General features: G+C 48.4%; 1 protein-coding gene across 1 annotated transcript in view; it reads right to left on the bottom strand.

The window, feature by feature from the left end:
* The window catches only part of LOC135030608 (uncharacterized), a 65,935-nt gene that overhangs the window by 21,831 nt on the left and 29,445 nt on the right, over positions 1–14,659 (bottom strand). Inside the window, exon 2 of the mRNA XM_063953946.1 lies at positions 8,135–8,363. Coding sequence (XP_063810016.1) covers positions 8,135–8,363 — 229 coding nt within the window. The remainder of the gene's footprint in view (positions 1–8,134; positions 8,364–14,659) is intronic.

Here is a 14,659-nt window from a genome sequence, read left to right as displayed (position 1 = left end):
AGTTAGATTTTTGTGCCCGGCCGAGAAGGGTGCAATCTAGGTGGCTCTCCTAAAGAGCTGCTTAGAGAAAGTTTAGCTTAGGTTTTTTATTTTACAGTGAGTCCTGCTGGCAACAGGATCACTGCAACGAGGGACTTAGGGGAGAAGGAGTGAACTCACCTGCGTGCAGGATGGATTGGCTTCTTGGCTACTGGACATCAGCTCCAGAGGGACGATCACAGGTACAGCCTGGATGGTCACCGGAGCCGCGCCGCCGGCCCCCTTGCAGATGCTGAAGTAAGAAGAGGTCCAGAATCGGCGGCTGAAGACTCCTGCAGTCTTCTAAAGGTAGCGCACAGCACTGCAGCTGTGCGCCATTTTCCTCTCAGCACACTTCACACGGCAGTCACTGAGGGTGCAGGGCGCTGGGAGGGGGGCGCCCTGGGAGGCAAATGAAAACCTTTTTTGGCGAAAAATACCTCACATATAGCCCCCAGAGGCTATATGGAGATATTTAACCCCTGCCAAGATTCACTAAATAGCGGGAGACGAGCCCGCCGAAAAAGGGGCGGGGCCTATCTCCTCAGCACACAGCGCCATTTTCTCTCACAGAAAGCCTGGAGAGAAGGCTCCCAGGCTCTCCCCTGCACTGCACTACAGAAACAGGGTTAAAACAGAGAGGGGGGGCACTGATTTTGGCGATATTGAGATATATAAAGATGCTATAAGGGAAAACACTTATATAAGGTTGTCCCTATATAATTATAGCGTTTTGGTGTGTGCTGGCAAACTCTCCCTCTGTCTCCCCAAAGGGCTAGTGTGGGTCCTGTCCTCTGTCAGAGCATTCCCGGTGTGTGTGCTGTGTGTCGGTACGTGTGTGTCGACATGTTGAGGACGATGTTGGTGAGGAGGCGGAGAAATTGCCTGTAATGGTGATGTCACTCTCTAGGGAGTCGACACCGGAATGGATGGCTTATTTAGGGAATTACGTGAGAATGTCAACACGCTGCAAGGTCGGTTGACGACGTGAGACGGCCGACAAACTATTAGTACCGGTCCAGGCGTCTCAGAAACACCGTCAGGGGCGTTAAAAACGCCCATTTACCTCAGTCGGTCGACACAGACACAGACACGGACACTGAATCCAGTGTCGACGGTGAATAAACAAACGTATTTCTCATTAGGGCCACACGTTAAGGGCAATGAAGGAGGTGTTGCATATTTCTGATACTACAAGTACCACAAAAAAGGGTATTATGTGGGAGTGAAAAAACTACCTGTAGTTTTTCCTGAATCAGATAAAATAAAATGAAGTGTGTGATGATGCGTGGGGTTACCCCGATAGCAAATATTGGCGTTATACCCTTTCCCGCCAGAAATTAGGGCGCGTTGGGAAACACCCCTTAGGGTGATAAGGCGCTCACACGCTTATCAAGTGGCGTTACCGTCTCCAGATACGGCCGCCCTCAAGGAGCCAGCTGATAGGAAGCTGGAAAGATATCCTAAAAAGTATATACACACATACGGTGGTTATACTGCGACCAGCGATCGCCATCAGCCTGGAGATGCAGTGCTGGGTTGGCTTGGTCGGATTCCCTGACTGAAAATATTTTATTCATATAGGGCATTTAATAGGATGCATTCTATATATATGTACGTGAGATGCACAGAGGGATATTTGCTCTCTGGCATCAAGATAAGTACGTTGTCCATATCACCCAGAAGATGTCATGGACACGACAGTGGTCAGGTGATACAGATCCCATACGGCACATGGAAGTATTGCCGTATAAAGGGAAGGAGTTAGTTGGGGTCGGTCCATCGGACCTGGGGACCACGGCAACAGCTGGGAAATCCAACCTTTTTACCCCAAGTTACATCTCAGCTGAAAAAGACACCGTCTTTTCAGCCTCAATCCTTCCTTTCCCATGAGGGCATGCAGGCAAAAGGCCAGTCATATCTGCCCAGACATAGAGGTAAGGGAAGTAGACTGCAGCAGGCAGCCCCTTCCCAGGAAAAGAAGCCCTCCACCGCGTCTGCCAAGTCCTCAGCATGACGCTGGGGCCATGCAAGCGGACTCAAGGTGGGGGGGTAGTCTCAAGAGTCTCAGCGCGCAGTGGGATCACTCGCAGGTTGACCCCTAGATAGTACAAGTATTATCCCAGGGGTACAGATTGGAGAGTCGAGACATCTTCTCCTCGCAGGTTTCTGAAGTCTGCTTTACCAACGGCTCCCTCCGACAGGGAGGCAGCATTGGAAACAATTCACAAGCTGTATATCCAGCAGGTGATAATCAAAGTACCCCTCCTACAACAAGGAAAAGGGTATTATTTTTCCACACTATATTGTGGTACTGACGCCAGACGGCTTGGTGAGACATAGTCTAAACTGAAATCTTTGAACACTTACATAAAAGGTTCAAATCGAGATGGAGTCACTCAGAGCAGTGATAGCGAACCGGAAAAAAGGGGACTATATGGTGTCCCTGGACATCAAGGATTACCTCCATGTCCAAATTTGCCCTTCTCAACAAGGGTACCTCTGGTTCGTGGTACAGAACTGTCAATATCAGTTTCAGACGATGCCGTTTGAATTATCCACGGCACCCCGGGCCTTTTACCAAGGTAATGGCCGAAAAGATGTTTCTTCAAAGAAAAAAGGCATCTAAATTATCCCTTACTTGGACGATATCCTGAAAAGGGCAAGTTCCAGAGAACAGTTGGAGGTCGGAAGAGCACTATCTAAAGTAGTTCTACGACAGCACGACTGGATTCTAAATATTCCAAGAATCGCAGCTGTTTTCCGACGATACGTCTGCTGTTCCTAGGAATGATTCTGGGCATAGTCCAGAAAAAGGTGTTCCTCCGGGAGGAAAAAGCCAAGGAGTTATTCGACCTAGTCAGAAACCTCCTAAAACCAGGCCAAGTATCAGTGCATCAATGCACAGGAGTCCTGGGAAAAATGGTGGCTTCTTACGAAGCGATTCCATTCGGGCAGATCTCAGGGGATTTGCTGGACGAATGGTCCGGATCGCATTTTCAGATGCATCAGCGGATAATCCTGTCTCCAAGGACAAGGGTGTCTCTTCTGTGGGGGCTGCAGAGTGCTCATCTTTTAGAGGGCAGCACACTCAGCATTCAGGACTGTGTTCTGGGGACCACGGATACCAGCCTGAGAGGCTGGGGAGTAGTCACACAGGGAAAAAATTTCCAAGGAAGTGTGGTCAAGTCTGGAGACTTCTCTCCACATGAATATACTGGAGCTAAGGGCAATTTACAATGCTCTGAGCCTAGGAAGACTCCTGCTTCAAAGTCAACCGGTGCTGATCCAGTAGGACATCATCATGGCGGTCGCCCACGTTATCAGACGGGGCGACACAAGAAGCAGGAGGGCAATGACAGATTCTTCGCTGGGCGGAAAATCATGTGATAACACTGTCAGCAGTGTTCATTCCGGGAGTGGGCAACTGGGAAGATTTCCTCAGCATAAATGAATTCCACCCGGAAAAGTGGAAACTTAATCTGGAAGTTTCCACATGATTGTAAACCGTTGGGAAAGACCAAAGGTGGTTATGATGGCGTCCCACCTGAAGCGCCAGGTCAAGAGACACTCAGGCAATAGCTGGGACGCTCTGGTAACACCGTCGGTGTACCAGTCGGTGTATGTGTTCCATCCTCTGCTTTTCATACCCAATGTATTGAAAATGATAGGAAGGAGAGGAGTAAGAACTATACTCGTGGCTCCGGTTTGGCCAAGAAGGACTTGGTTCCCGGAACTTCAAGAGATACTAAGAAGGGTCTTGATTCGGCAAGAACCGTGTCTGTTCCGGGACTTACCGCAACTGCGTTGACGCCAAGGCGGGTGAACGCCGGATCCTAAGGGAAAGAGGCATTCCGGAAGAGGTCATCCCTACCCTGGTCAGAGCCAGGAAGGAGGTGACCGCACAACATTATCACCACTTAGGTGAAAATATGTGCCAGGGTGTGAGTCCAGGAAGGCTCCACGGAAGAATTTCAACTAGGTTAATTTCTACATTTCCTGCAAACAGGAGTGTCTATGGGTCTCAAATTGGGTCCATTAAGGTTCAAATTTTGGCCTGTTGATTTTCTTCCAGAAAGAAATTGGCTTCAGTTCCTGAAGTCCAGAAGTTGTTAAGGGAGTACTGCATATACAGCCCCTTTGATGTCTCCAGTGGCACTGGGCGATCTCAACGTAGTTTTGGGATTCCTAAAAAAATCACATTGGTTTAAACAACTCAAATCTGTGGATTTGATATATCTCACATGGAAAATGACCATGCTGTTGGTCCTGGCCTCGGCCAGGCGAGTGTCAGAATTGGCGGCTTTATCTCACAAAGCCATATCTGATTGTCCATTCGGACAGAGCAAAGCTGCGGACTCGTCCCCAGTTTCTCCTTAAGGTGGTGTCAGCGTTTCACCTGAACCAGCTTATTGTGGTACCTGCGGCTACTAGGGACTTGGAGGACTCCAAGTTGCTGGATGTTATCAGGGCCCTGAAAATATAGTTTCCAGGTTGGCTGGAGTCAGGAAATCTGACTTGCTGTTTATCCTGTATGCACCCAACAATGCTGGGTGCTTCTGCTTCTAAGCAGTCGATTGCTCGTGGGATTGGTAGCACAATTCAACTTGCACATTCTGTGGCAGGCCTGCCACAGTCTAAATCTGTTAAGGCCCATTCCACAAGGAAGGTGGGCTCATCTTGGGCGGCTGCCCGAGGGGTCTCGGCATTACAACTTTGCCGAGCAGCTACGTGGTCGGGGGAGAACACGTTTGTAAAATTCTACAAATTTGATACCCTGGCAAAGGAGGACCTGGAGTTCTCTCATTCGGTGCTGCAGAGTCATCCGCACTCTCCCGCCCGTTTGGGAGCTTTGGTATAATCCCCATGGTCCTTTCAGGAACCCCAGCATCCACAAGGACGATAGAGAAAATAAGAATTTACTTACCGATAATTCTATTTCTCGGAGTCCGTAGTGGATGCTGGGCGCCCATCCCAAGTGCGGATTATCTGCAATACTTGTACATAGTTATTGCTAACTAAATCGGGTTATTGTTGTTGTGAGCCATCTTTTCAGAGGCTCCGCTGTTATCATACTGTTAACTGGGTTCAGATCACAGGTTGTACAGTGTGATTGGTGTGGCTGGTATGAGTCTTACCCGGGATTCAGAATTCCTCCCTTATTGTGTACGCTCGTCCGGGCACAGTACCTAACTGGAGTCTGGAGGAGGGTCATAGGGGGAGGAGCCAGTGCACACCACCTGATCGGAAAGCTTTACTTTTTGTGCCCTGTCTCCTGCGGAGCCGCTATTCCCCATGGTCCTTTCAGGAACCCCAGCATCCACTACGGACTCCGAGAAATAGAATTATCGGTAAGTAAATTCTTATTTTTTTGCCAGCCAAGGTATTCATATTGCTGCTCAGGGCGCCCCCCCCCCCCAGCGCCCTGCACCCATCAGTGACCGGAGTGTGAGGTGTGCATGGAAAGCAATGGCGCACAGCTGCAGTGCTGTGCGCTACCTTGTTGAAGACCGAAGTCTTCTGCCGCCGATTTCCAGGACCATCTTCATGCTTCTGGCTCTGTAAGGGGGACGGCGGCGCGGCTCCGGGACCGAACGATCGAGGTCGGGTCCTGTGTTCGATCCCTCTGGAGCTAATGGTGTCCAGTAGCCTAAGAAGCCCAAGCTACCACCAGTTAGGTAGGTTCGCTTCTTCTCCCCTTAGTCCCTCGTTGCAGTGAGTCTGTTGCCAGTAGATCTCACTGAAAATAAAAAAACTAAAATATACTTTCTTTTCTAGGAGCTCAGGAGAGCCCCTAGTGTGCATCCAGCTCAGCCGGGCACAAGATTCTAACTGAAGTCTGGAGGAGGGTCATAGAGGGAGGAGCCAGTGCACACCAGTTAGACCAAAAGCTTTCTTTTAGTTGTGCCCAGTCTCCTGCGGAGCCGCTATTCCTCATGGTCCTTACGGAGTCCCAGCATCCACTTAGGACGTCAGAAAAAAATAACTAATATTAGTAATAATAAAATAAAAGTCACCAACAGTCATGTGTCATCCGCACGGACATGAAGCCAGATGAGTGGAATAGATTGCTAGCTCTTGTACTGTACACTAGGGCCCTGTTATCATAATAACCCTATGCCTGCCCCTTACATTCCGTCTGACCCCTCAGCCCTGGATCATTAATCAGGAGACCTGAAGCCCCATAAAACCACCAGTGAATATTATGTATTACACAAGGTTACAGGACCGTTTTCCCCATAGAGGTAATTGAAGATTATAAGATTATATAATATTCAGTCCCAGAGACGTTACTAGTACAGAGGCATGGGTAGGATTCAGAGGATCTTCTAGATCACCCCCATAGGGTGATGGTCTTATTACCCCAGTAACAGCCCTCTTACCATTATACTCCAGCACACAGTGTATACAGGGTGAGTGTCTTATTAATACCCCAGTAACAGTCCTCTTACCATTATACTCCAGCACACAGTGTATACAGGGTGAGTGTCTTATTAATACCTCAGTAACAGTCCTCTTACCATTATACTCCAGCACACAGTGTATACAGGGTGAGTGTCTTATTAATACCCCAGTAACAGTCCTCTTACCATTATACTCCAGCACACAGTGTATACAGGGCGAGTGTCTTATTAATACCTCAGTAACAGTCCTCTTACCATTATACTCCAGCACACAGTGTATACAGGGTGAGTGTCTTATTAATACCTCAGTAACAGTCCTCTTACCATTATACTCCAGCACACAGTGTATACAGGGTGAGTGTCTTATTAATACCCCAGTAACAGCCCTCTTACCATTATACTCCAGCACACAGTGTATACAGGGTGAGTGTCTTATTAATACCCCAGTAACAGTCCTCTTACCATTATACTCCAGCACACAGTGTATACAGGGTGAGTGTCTTATTAATACCCCAGTAACAGCCCTCTTACCATTATACTCCAGCACACAGTGTATACAGGGTGAGTGTCTTATTAATACCTCAGTAACAGTCCTCTTACCATTATACTCCAGCACACAGTGTATACAGGGTGAGTGTCTTATTAATACCCCAGTAACAGCCCTCTTACCATTATACTCCAGCACACAGTGTATACAGGGTGAGTGTCTTATTAATACCCCAGTAACAGTCCTCTTACCATTATACTCCAGCACACAGTGTATACAGGGTGAGTGTCTTATTAATACCCCAGTAACAGTCCTCTTACCATTATACTCCAGCACACAGTGTATACAGGGTGAGTGTCTTATTAATACCCCAGTAACAGTCCTCTTACCATTATACTCCAGCACACAGTGTATACAGGGCGAGTGTCTTATTAATACCTCAGTAACAGTCCTCTTACCATTATACTCCAGCACACAGTGTATACAGGGTGAGTGTCTTATTAATACCCCAGTAACAGCCCTCTTACCATTATACTCCAGCACACAGTGTATACAGGGTGAGTGTCTTATTAATACCCCAGTAACAGTCCTCTTACCATTATACTCCAGCACACAGTGTATACAGGGCGAGTGTCTTATTAATACCTCAGTAACAGTCCTCTTACCATTATACTCCAGCACACAGTGTATACAGGGTGAGTGTCTTATTAATACCCCAGTAACAGCCCTCTTACCATTATACTCCAGCACACAGTGTATACAGGGTGAGTGTCTTATTAATACCCCAGTAACAGTCCTCTTACCATTATACTCCAGCACACAGTGTATACAGGGCGAGTGTCTTATTAATAACTCAGTAACAGTCCTCTTACCATTATACTCCAGCACACAGTGTATACAGGGTGTGATTGTCTTATTAATACTCCAGTAACAGCCCTCTTACCATTATACTCCAGCACACAGTGTATACAGGGTGTGAGTGTCTTATTAATACCCCAGTAACAGTCCTCTCACCATTATACTCCAGCACACAGTGTATACAGGGTGTGATTGTCTTATTAATACTCCAGTAACAGCCCTCTTACCATTATACTCCAGCACACAGTGTATACAGGGTGTGAGTGTCTTATTAATACCCCAGTAACAGTCCTCTCACCATTATACTCCAGCACACAGTGTATACAGGGTGAGTGTCTTATTAATACCCCAGTAACAGTCCTCTCACCAGTAATCTGCAGCAGGTGCTCTCGGGTCTCCACACTGACTGGGTTCGTGATCCTGACACTGAAATTTCTGCCACGGTCTTCCCACTGCGCGTTCGGGATAATCAGCGTCGTATTGTCATTCACCAGCTGGCACCTGTCAGGGAGAGGCTTCCCGTCCACCTCCCAAGTCACGGTGGTGTCTTCTCCAGAGACCTGGACACTCAGAGCAATGTCCTGGCCCAGCTGGGCCTGGAAGTAACAGGAGAAGATCAGAATGTAAGCTCTCACGAGCAGGGCCCTCTTCCCTCATGTGCTTATCCTTTTCTTACTTTAATAATCCTCAACTGCACAAACCCAGCCGTCTCTCATCCTAACCCTCTGTTCCACGCTCTCTATGTACCCCATCTGTGTCACCCCTGTCTGTCTACCCCTCCCCATTAGAATGTAAGCTCTCACGAGCAGGGTCCTCTTCCCTCATGTGCTTATCCTTTCTTAATTTAATAATCCTCAACTGCATCAACTCCAGCAGTCTTCTGCCACCGGATACTTATTCCAGTGTCATCTGCTGATGTAACTATGTTATTTACCCCGTACTTGCCCAATATTGTCGTCACCTGTAAGTTGCTGTTTTCATTATTTATGTAACTGGGCGCTGCAGATCCCTTGTGATGCCATATAAATAACTAATAATAGTAATAATAAAATAAAAGTCACCAACAGTCATGTGTCATCCGCACGGACATGAAGCCAGATGAGTGGAATAGATTGCTAGCTCTTGTACTGTACACTAGGGCCCTGTTATCATAATAACCCTATGCCTGCCCCTTACATTCCCTCTGACCCTCAGCCCTGGATCATTAATCAGGAGACCTGAAGCCCCATAAAACCACCAGTGAATATTATGTATTACACAAGGTTACCGGACCGTTTTCCCCATAGAGTTCAGTGGAGATTATAATATTACTAGGTGATTCATCGCGCCCTACGGGTGCTCTTCACACCGTCGAAAGGGGATGCGCCCCCTTAACCCTTGCACGGCCTTGTGGCGTGCAATATTTGTATTATATGGAGTATTACATCCAATCATAATAGTGTGAGTGGTTAAATATTGCAAGGAAAAAGGGCGTGCGATGGTTAAGGGGTCGTAGAATCTTGCAACGGCGTTAACAGCGCACGCAGGGCCTGACGAATCACGTAGTAGGTGCTGTTGTTAGGGGAGTGGTGGGTGTGGGGGAGGCGCAGATGGGGGAGGGATGCCGCGGATGGGGGAGTGGGTGCCGCGGGTGGGGGAGGGGCAGTTGCGGTGGTGCTGCAGGTGGGGCTGGTGCGGGTGGAGGTCCGGAGCCACCGCGGCTGGGGGAGGAGCGGTTGCGGGGGTGTCATGGGTGCGGTGGAGCTGTGTGTGGGGAAGAGGCGGGTGCGGGGGTGCTGCGGGTAGGTGTCCACAACCACCACGGGTAGGGGAGGAGCGGTTGCGGGGGTGCTGCAGGTAGGGGAGGGGCGGATGCGGGGTGCTGCATGTGGGGATCCGGAGCCACCGCTGGTGGTGGGGTGTGGTTCGTTTTATCGACAGTGTCTAGGTTGACAATGTTTAGGTCGACCACTATAGGTCGACAGTCACTAGGTCGACATGGATGGAAGGTCGACAGGGCTTCTAGGTCGACATGTGCTAGGTCGACAGGTCTAAAGGTCGACATGAGGATTTTTTTTTTTTGGTGTCGTTTTCTTCGTAGAGTGACCGGGATCCCAAATTAGTGCACCGCGTCCGCTCGCTATGCTTCGGGCATGGTGCCTTCGCTCCGCTACCGCTTGGCACACTTTACCGTTCCAATTGTAGTCCACGTGGATCGTTAAGTATGAAAAAATCCAAAAAAAAAAATAAGAAGAAGAATTTACTTACCGATAATTCTATTTCTCATAGTCCGTAGTGGATGCTGGGAACTCCGAAAGGACCATGGGGAATAGCGGCTCCGCAGGAGACTGGGCACAAAAGTAAAAGCTTTAGGACTAGCTGGTGTGCACTGGCTCCTCCCCCTATGACCCTCCTCCAAGCCTCAGTTAGGATACTGTGCCCGGACGAGCGTACACAATAAGGAAGGATTTTGAATCCCGGGTAAGACTCATACCAGCCACACCAATCACACCGTACAACCTGTGATCTGAACCCAGTTAACAGCATGATAACAGAGGAGCCTCTGAAAAGATGGCTCACAACAATAATAACCCGATTTTTGTAACTATGTACAAGTATTGCAGACAATCCGCACTTGGGATGGGCGCCCAGCATCCACTACGGACTATGAGAAATAGAATTATCGGTAAGTAAATTCTTATTTTCTCTGACGTCCTAGTGGATGCTGGGAACTCCGAAAGGACCATGGGGATTATACCAAAGCTCCCAAACGGGCGGGAGAGTGCGGATGACTCTGCAGCCCCAATTGAGAGAACTCCAGGTCCTCCTCAGCCAGGGTATCAATTTTGTAGAATTTTACAAACGTATTTGCTCCTGACCAAGTAGCTGCTCGGCAAAGTTGTAAAGCCGAGACCCCTCGGGCAGCCGCCCAAGATGAGCCCATCTTCCTTGTGGAGTGGGCATTTACAGATTTTTGGCTGTGGCAGGCCTGCCACAGAATGTGCAAGCTGAATTGTACTACAAATCCAACGAGCAATAGTCTGCTTAGAAGCAGGAGCACCCAGCTTGTTGGGTGCATACAGGATAAACAGCGAGTCAGATTTTCTGACTCCAGCCGTCCTGGAAACATATATTTTCAGGGCCCTGACAACGTCTAGCAACTTGGAGTCCTCCAAGTCCCTAGTAGCCGCAGGCACCACAATAGGTTGGTTCAGGTGAAACGCTGAAACCACCTTAGGGAGAAACTGAGGACGAGTCCTCAATTCCGCCCTGTCCGAATGGAAAATCAGATAAGGGCTTTTACAGGATAAAGCCGCCAATTCTGACACGCGCCTGGCCCAGGCCAGGGCCAACAGCATGACCACTTTCCATGTGAGATATTTTAACTCCACAGATTTAAGTGGTTCAAACCAATGTGACTTTTTGGAACCCAAAAACTACATTGAGATCCCAAGGTGCCACTGGAGGCACAAAAGGAGGCTGTATATGCAGTACCCCTTTTACAACGTCTGAACTTCAGGGACTGAAGCTAGTTCTTTTTGGAAGAAAATTGACAGGGCCGAAATTTGAACCTTAATGGACCCCAATTTCAGGCCCATAGACACTCCTGTTTGCAGGAAATGTAGGAATTGACCCAGTTGAATTTCCTCCGTCGGGCCTTACTGGCCTCGCACCACGCAACATATTTTCGCCAAATGCGGTGATAATGTTTTGCGGTTACATCCTTCCTGGCTTTGATCAGGATAGGGATGACCTCATCCGGAATGCCTTTTTTCCTTCAGGATCCGGCGTTCAACCGCCATGCCGTCAAACGCAGTCGCGGTAAGTCTTGGAACAGACAGGGTCCTTGCTGAAGCAGGTCCCTTCTTAGAGGTAGAGGCCACGGATCCTCCGTGAGCATCTTTTGAAGTTCCGGTTACCAAGTCCTTCTTGGCCAATCCGGAGCCACGAATATAGTGCTTACTCCTCTCCATCTTATCAAACTCAGTACCTTGGGTATGAGAGGCAGATGAGGGAACACATACACTGACTGGTACACCCACGGTGTTACCAGAGCGTCTACAGCTATTGCCTGAGGGTCCCTTAACCTGGCGCAATACCTGTCGAGTTTTTCCCAACGGTTTATAATCATGTGGAAGACTTCTGGGTGAAGTCCCCACTCTCCCGGGTGGAGGTCGTGTCTGCTGAGGAAGTCTGCTTCCCAGTTGTCCACTCCCGGAATTGCTGACAGTGCTATCACATGATTTTCCGCCCAGCGAAGAATCCTTGCAGCTTCTGCCATTGCCCTCCTGCTTCTTGTGCCACCCTGTCTGTTTACGTGGGTGACTGCCGTGATGTTGTCCGACTGGATCAACACCGGCTGACCTTGAAGCAGAGGTCTTGCTAAGCTTAGAGCATTGTAAATGGCCCTTAGCTTCAGGATATTTATGTGAAGTGATGTCTCCAGGCTTGACCATAAGCCCTGGAAATTCCTTCCCTATGTGACTGCTCCCCAGCCTCGCAGGCTGGCATCCGTGGTCACCAGGACCCAGTCCTGAATGCCGAATCTGCAGCCCTCTAGAAGATGAGCACTCTGCAACCACCACAGGAGGGACACCCTTGTCCTTGGTGACAGGGTTATCCGCTGATGCATCTGAAGATGCGACCCGGACCATTTGTCCAGCATGTCCCACTGGAAAGTTCTTGCGTGGAATCTGCCGAATGGGATTGCTTCGTAGGAAGCCACCATTTTACCCAGAACCCTTGTGCATTGATGCACTGACACTTGGCTCGGTTTTAGGAGGTTCCTGACTAGCTCGGATAACTCCCTGGCTTTCTCCTCCGGGAGAAACACCTTTTTCTGGACTGTGTCCAGGATCATCCCTAGGAACAGAAGACGAGTCGTCGGAACCAGCTGCGATTTTGGAATATTGAGAATCCAATCGTGCTGCCGCAACACTACCTGAGATAGTGCTACACCGACCTCCAACTGTTCTCTGGATCTTACCCTTATCAGGGAATCGTCCAAGTAAGGGATAACTAAAATTCCCTTCCTTCGAAGGAATATCATCATTTCGGCCATTACCTTGATAAAGACCCGGGGTGCCGTGGACCATCCATACGGCAGCGTCTGAACTGATAGTGACAGTTCTGTACCATAAACCTGAGGTACCCTTGGTGAGAAGGGTAAATTTGGACATGAAGGTAAGCATCCTTGAAGTCCCGAGACATCATGTAGTCCCCTTCTTCCAGGTTCGCAATCACTGCTCTGAGTGACTCAATCTTGAATTTGAACCTCTGTATGTAAGTGTTCAAAGATTTTAGATTTAGAATCGGTCTCACCGAGCCGTCCGGCTTCGGTACCACAACAGTGTGGAATAATACCCCGTTCCCTGTTGCAGGAGGGGTACCTTGATTATCACCTGCTGGGAATACAGCTTGTGAATGGCTTCCAAAACTGTCTCCCTGTCAGAAGGAGACATCGGTAAAGCCGACTTTAGGAAACGACGAGGGGGAGACGTCTCGAATTCCAATTTTTACCCCTGAGATATCACCTGAAGGATCCAGGGGTCTACTTGCGAGTGAGCCCACTGCGCGCTGAAATTCATTGAGACGGGCCCCCCACCGTGCCTGATTCTGCTTGTAAAGCCCCAGCGTCATACTGAGGGCTTGGCAGAGGCGGGAGAGGGTTTCTGTTCCTGGGAACTGGCTGATTTCTGCAGCCTTTTTCCTCTCCCTCTGTCACGGGGCAGAAATGAGGAACCTTTTGCCCGCTTGTTCACGAAAAGACTGCGCCTGATAATATGGCGTCTTCTCATGTTGAGAGGCGACCTGGGGTACAAACGTGGATTTCCCAGCTGTTGCCGTGGCCACCAGGTCTGAAAGACCGACCCCAAATAACTCCTCCCCTTAATAAGGCAATACAGGTTGAGTATCCCATATCCAAATATTCCGAAATACGGAATATTCCGAAATACGGACTTTTTTGAGTGACAGTGAGATAGTGAAACCTTTGTTTTTTGATGGCTCAATGTACACAAACTTTGTTTAATACACAAAGTTATTAAAAATATTGTATTAAATGACCTTCAGGCTGTGTGTATAAGGTGTATATGTAACAAATGAATTGTGTGAATGTAGACACACTTTGTTTAATGGACAAAGTTATAAAAAATATTGGCTAAAATTACCTTCAGGCTGTGTATATAAGGTGTATATGTAACATAAATGCATTCTGTGCTTAGATTTAGGTCCCATCACCATGATATCTCATTATGGTATGCAATTATTCCAAAATACGGAAAAATCCCATATCCAAAATACCTCTGGTCCCGAGCATTTTGGATAAGGGAGACTCAACCTGTACTTCCAAATGCCGTTTGAAATCCGCATCACCTGACCACTGTCGTGTCCATAACCCTCTACTGGTAGAAATGGACAACGCACTTAGACTTGATGCCAGTCGGCAAATATTCCGCTGTGCATCACGCATATATAGAAATGCATCTTTTAAATGCTCTATAGGCAAAAATATACTGTCCCTATCTAGGGTATCAATATTTTCAGTCAGGGAATCCGACCACGCCAACCCAGCACTGCACATCCAGGCTGAGGCGATTGCTGGTCGCAGTATAACACCAGTATGTGTGTAAATACATTTTAGGATACCCTCCTGCTTTCTATCAGCAGGATCCTTAAGGGCGGCCATCTCAGGAGAGGGTAGAGCCCTTACAAGCGTGTGAGCGCTTTATCCACCCTAGGGGGTGTTTCCCAACGCACCCTAACCTCTGGCGGGAAAGGATATAATGCCAATAACATTTTAGCAATTATCAGTTGTTATCGGGGGAAACCCACGCATCATCACACACCTCATTTAATTTCTCAGATTCAGGAAAACTACAGGTAGTTTTTCCTCACCGAACATAATACCCCT

The sequence above is a fragment of the Pseudophryne corroboree genome, chromosome 2 (genome assembly GCF_028390025.1).
Source record: "Pseudophryne corroboree isolate aPseCor3 chromosome 2, aPseCor3.hap2, whole genome shotgun sequence".
NCBI lineage: Eukaryota > Metazoa > Chordata > Amphibia > Anura > Myobatrachidae > Pseudophryne > Pseudophryne corroboree.
This window is presented reverse-complemented; position numbering and strand designations above follow the sequence as displayed.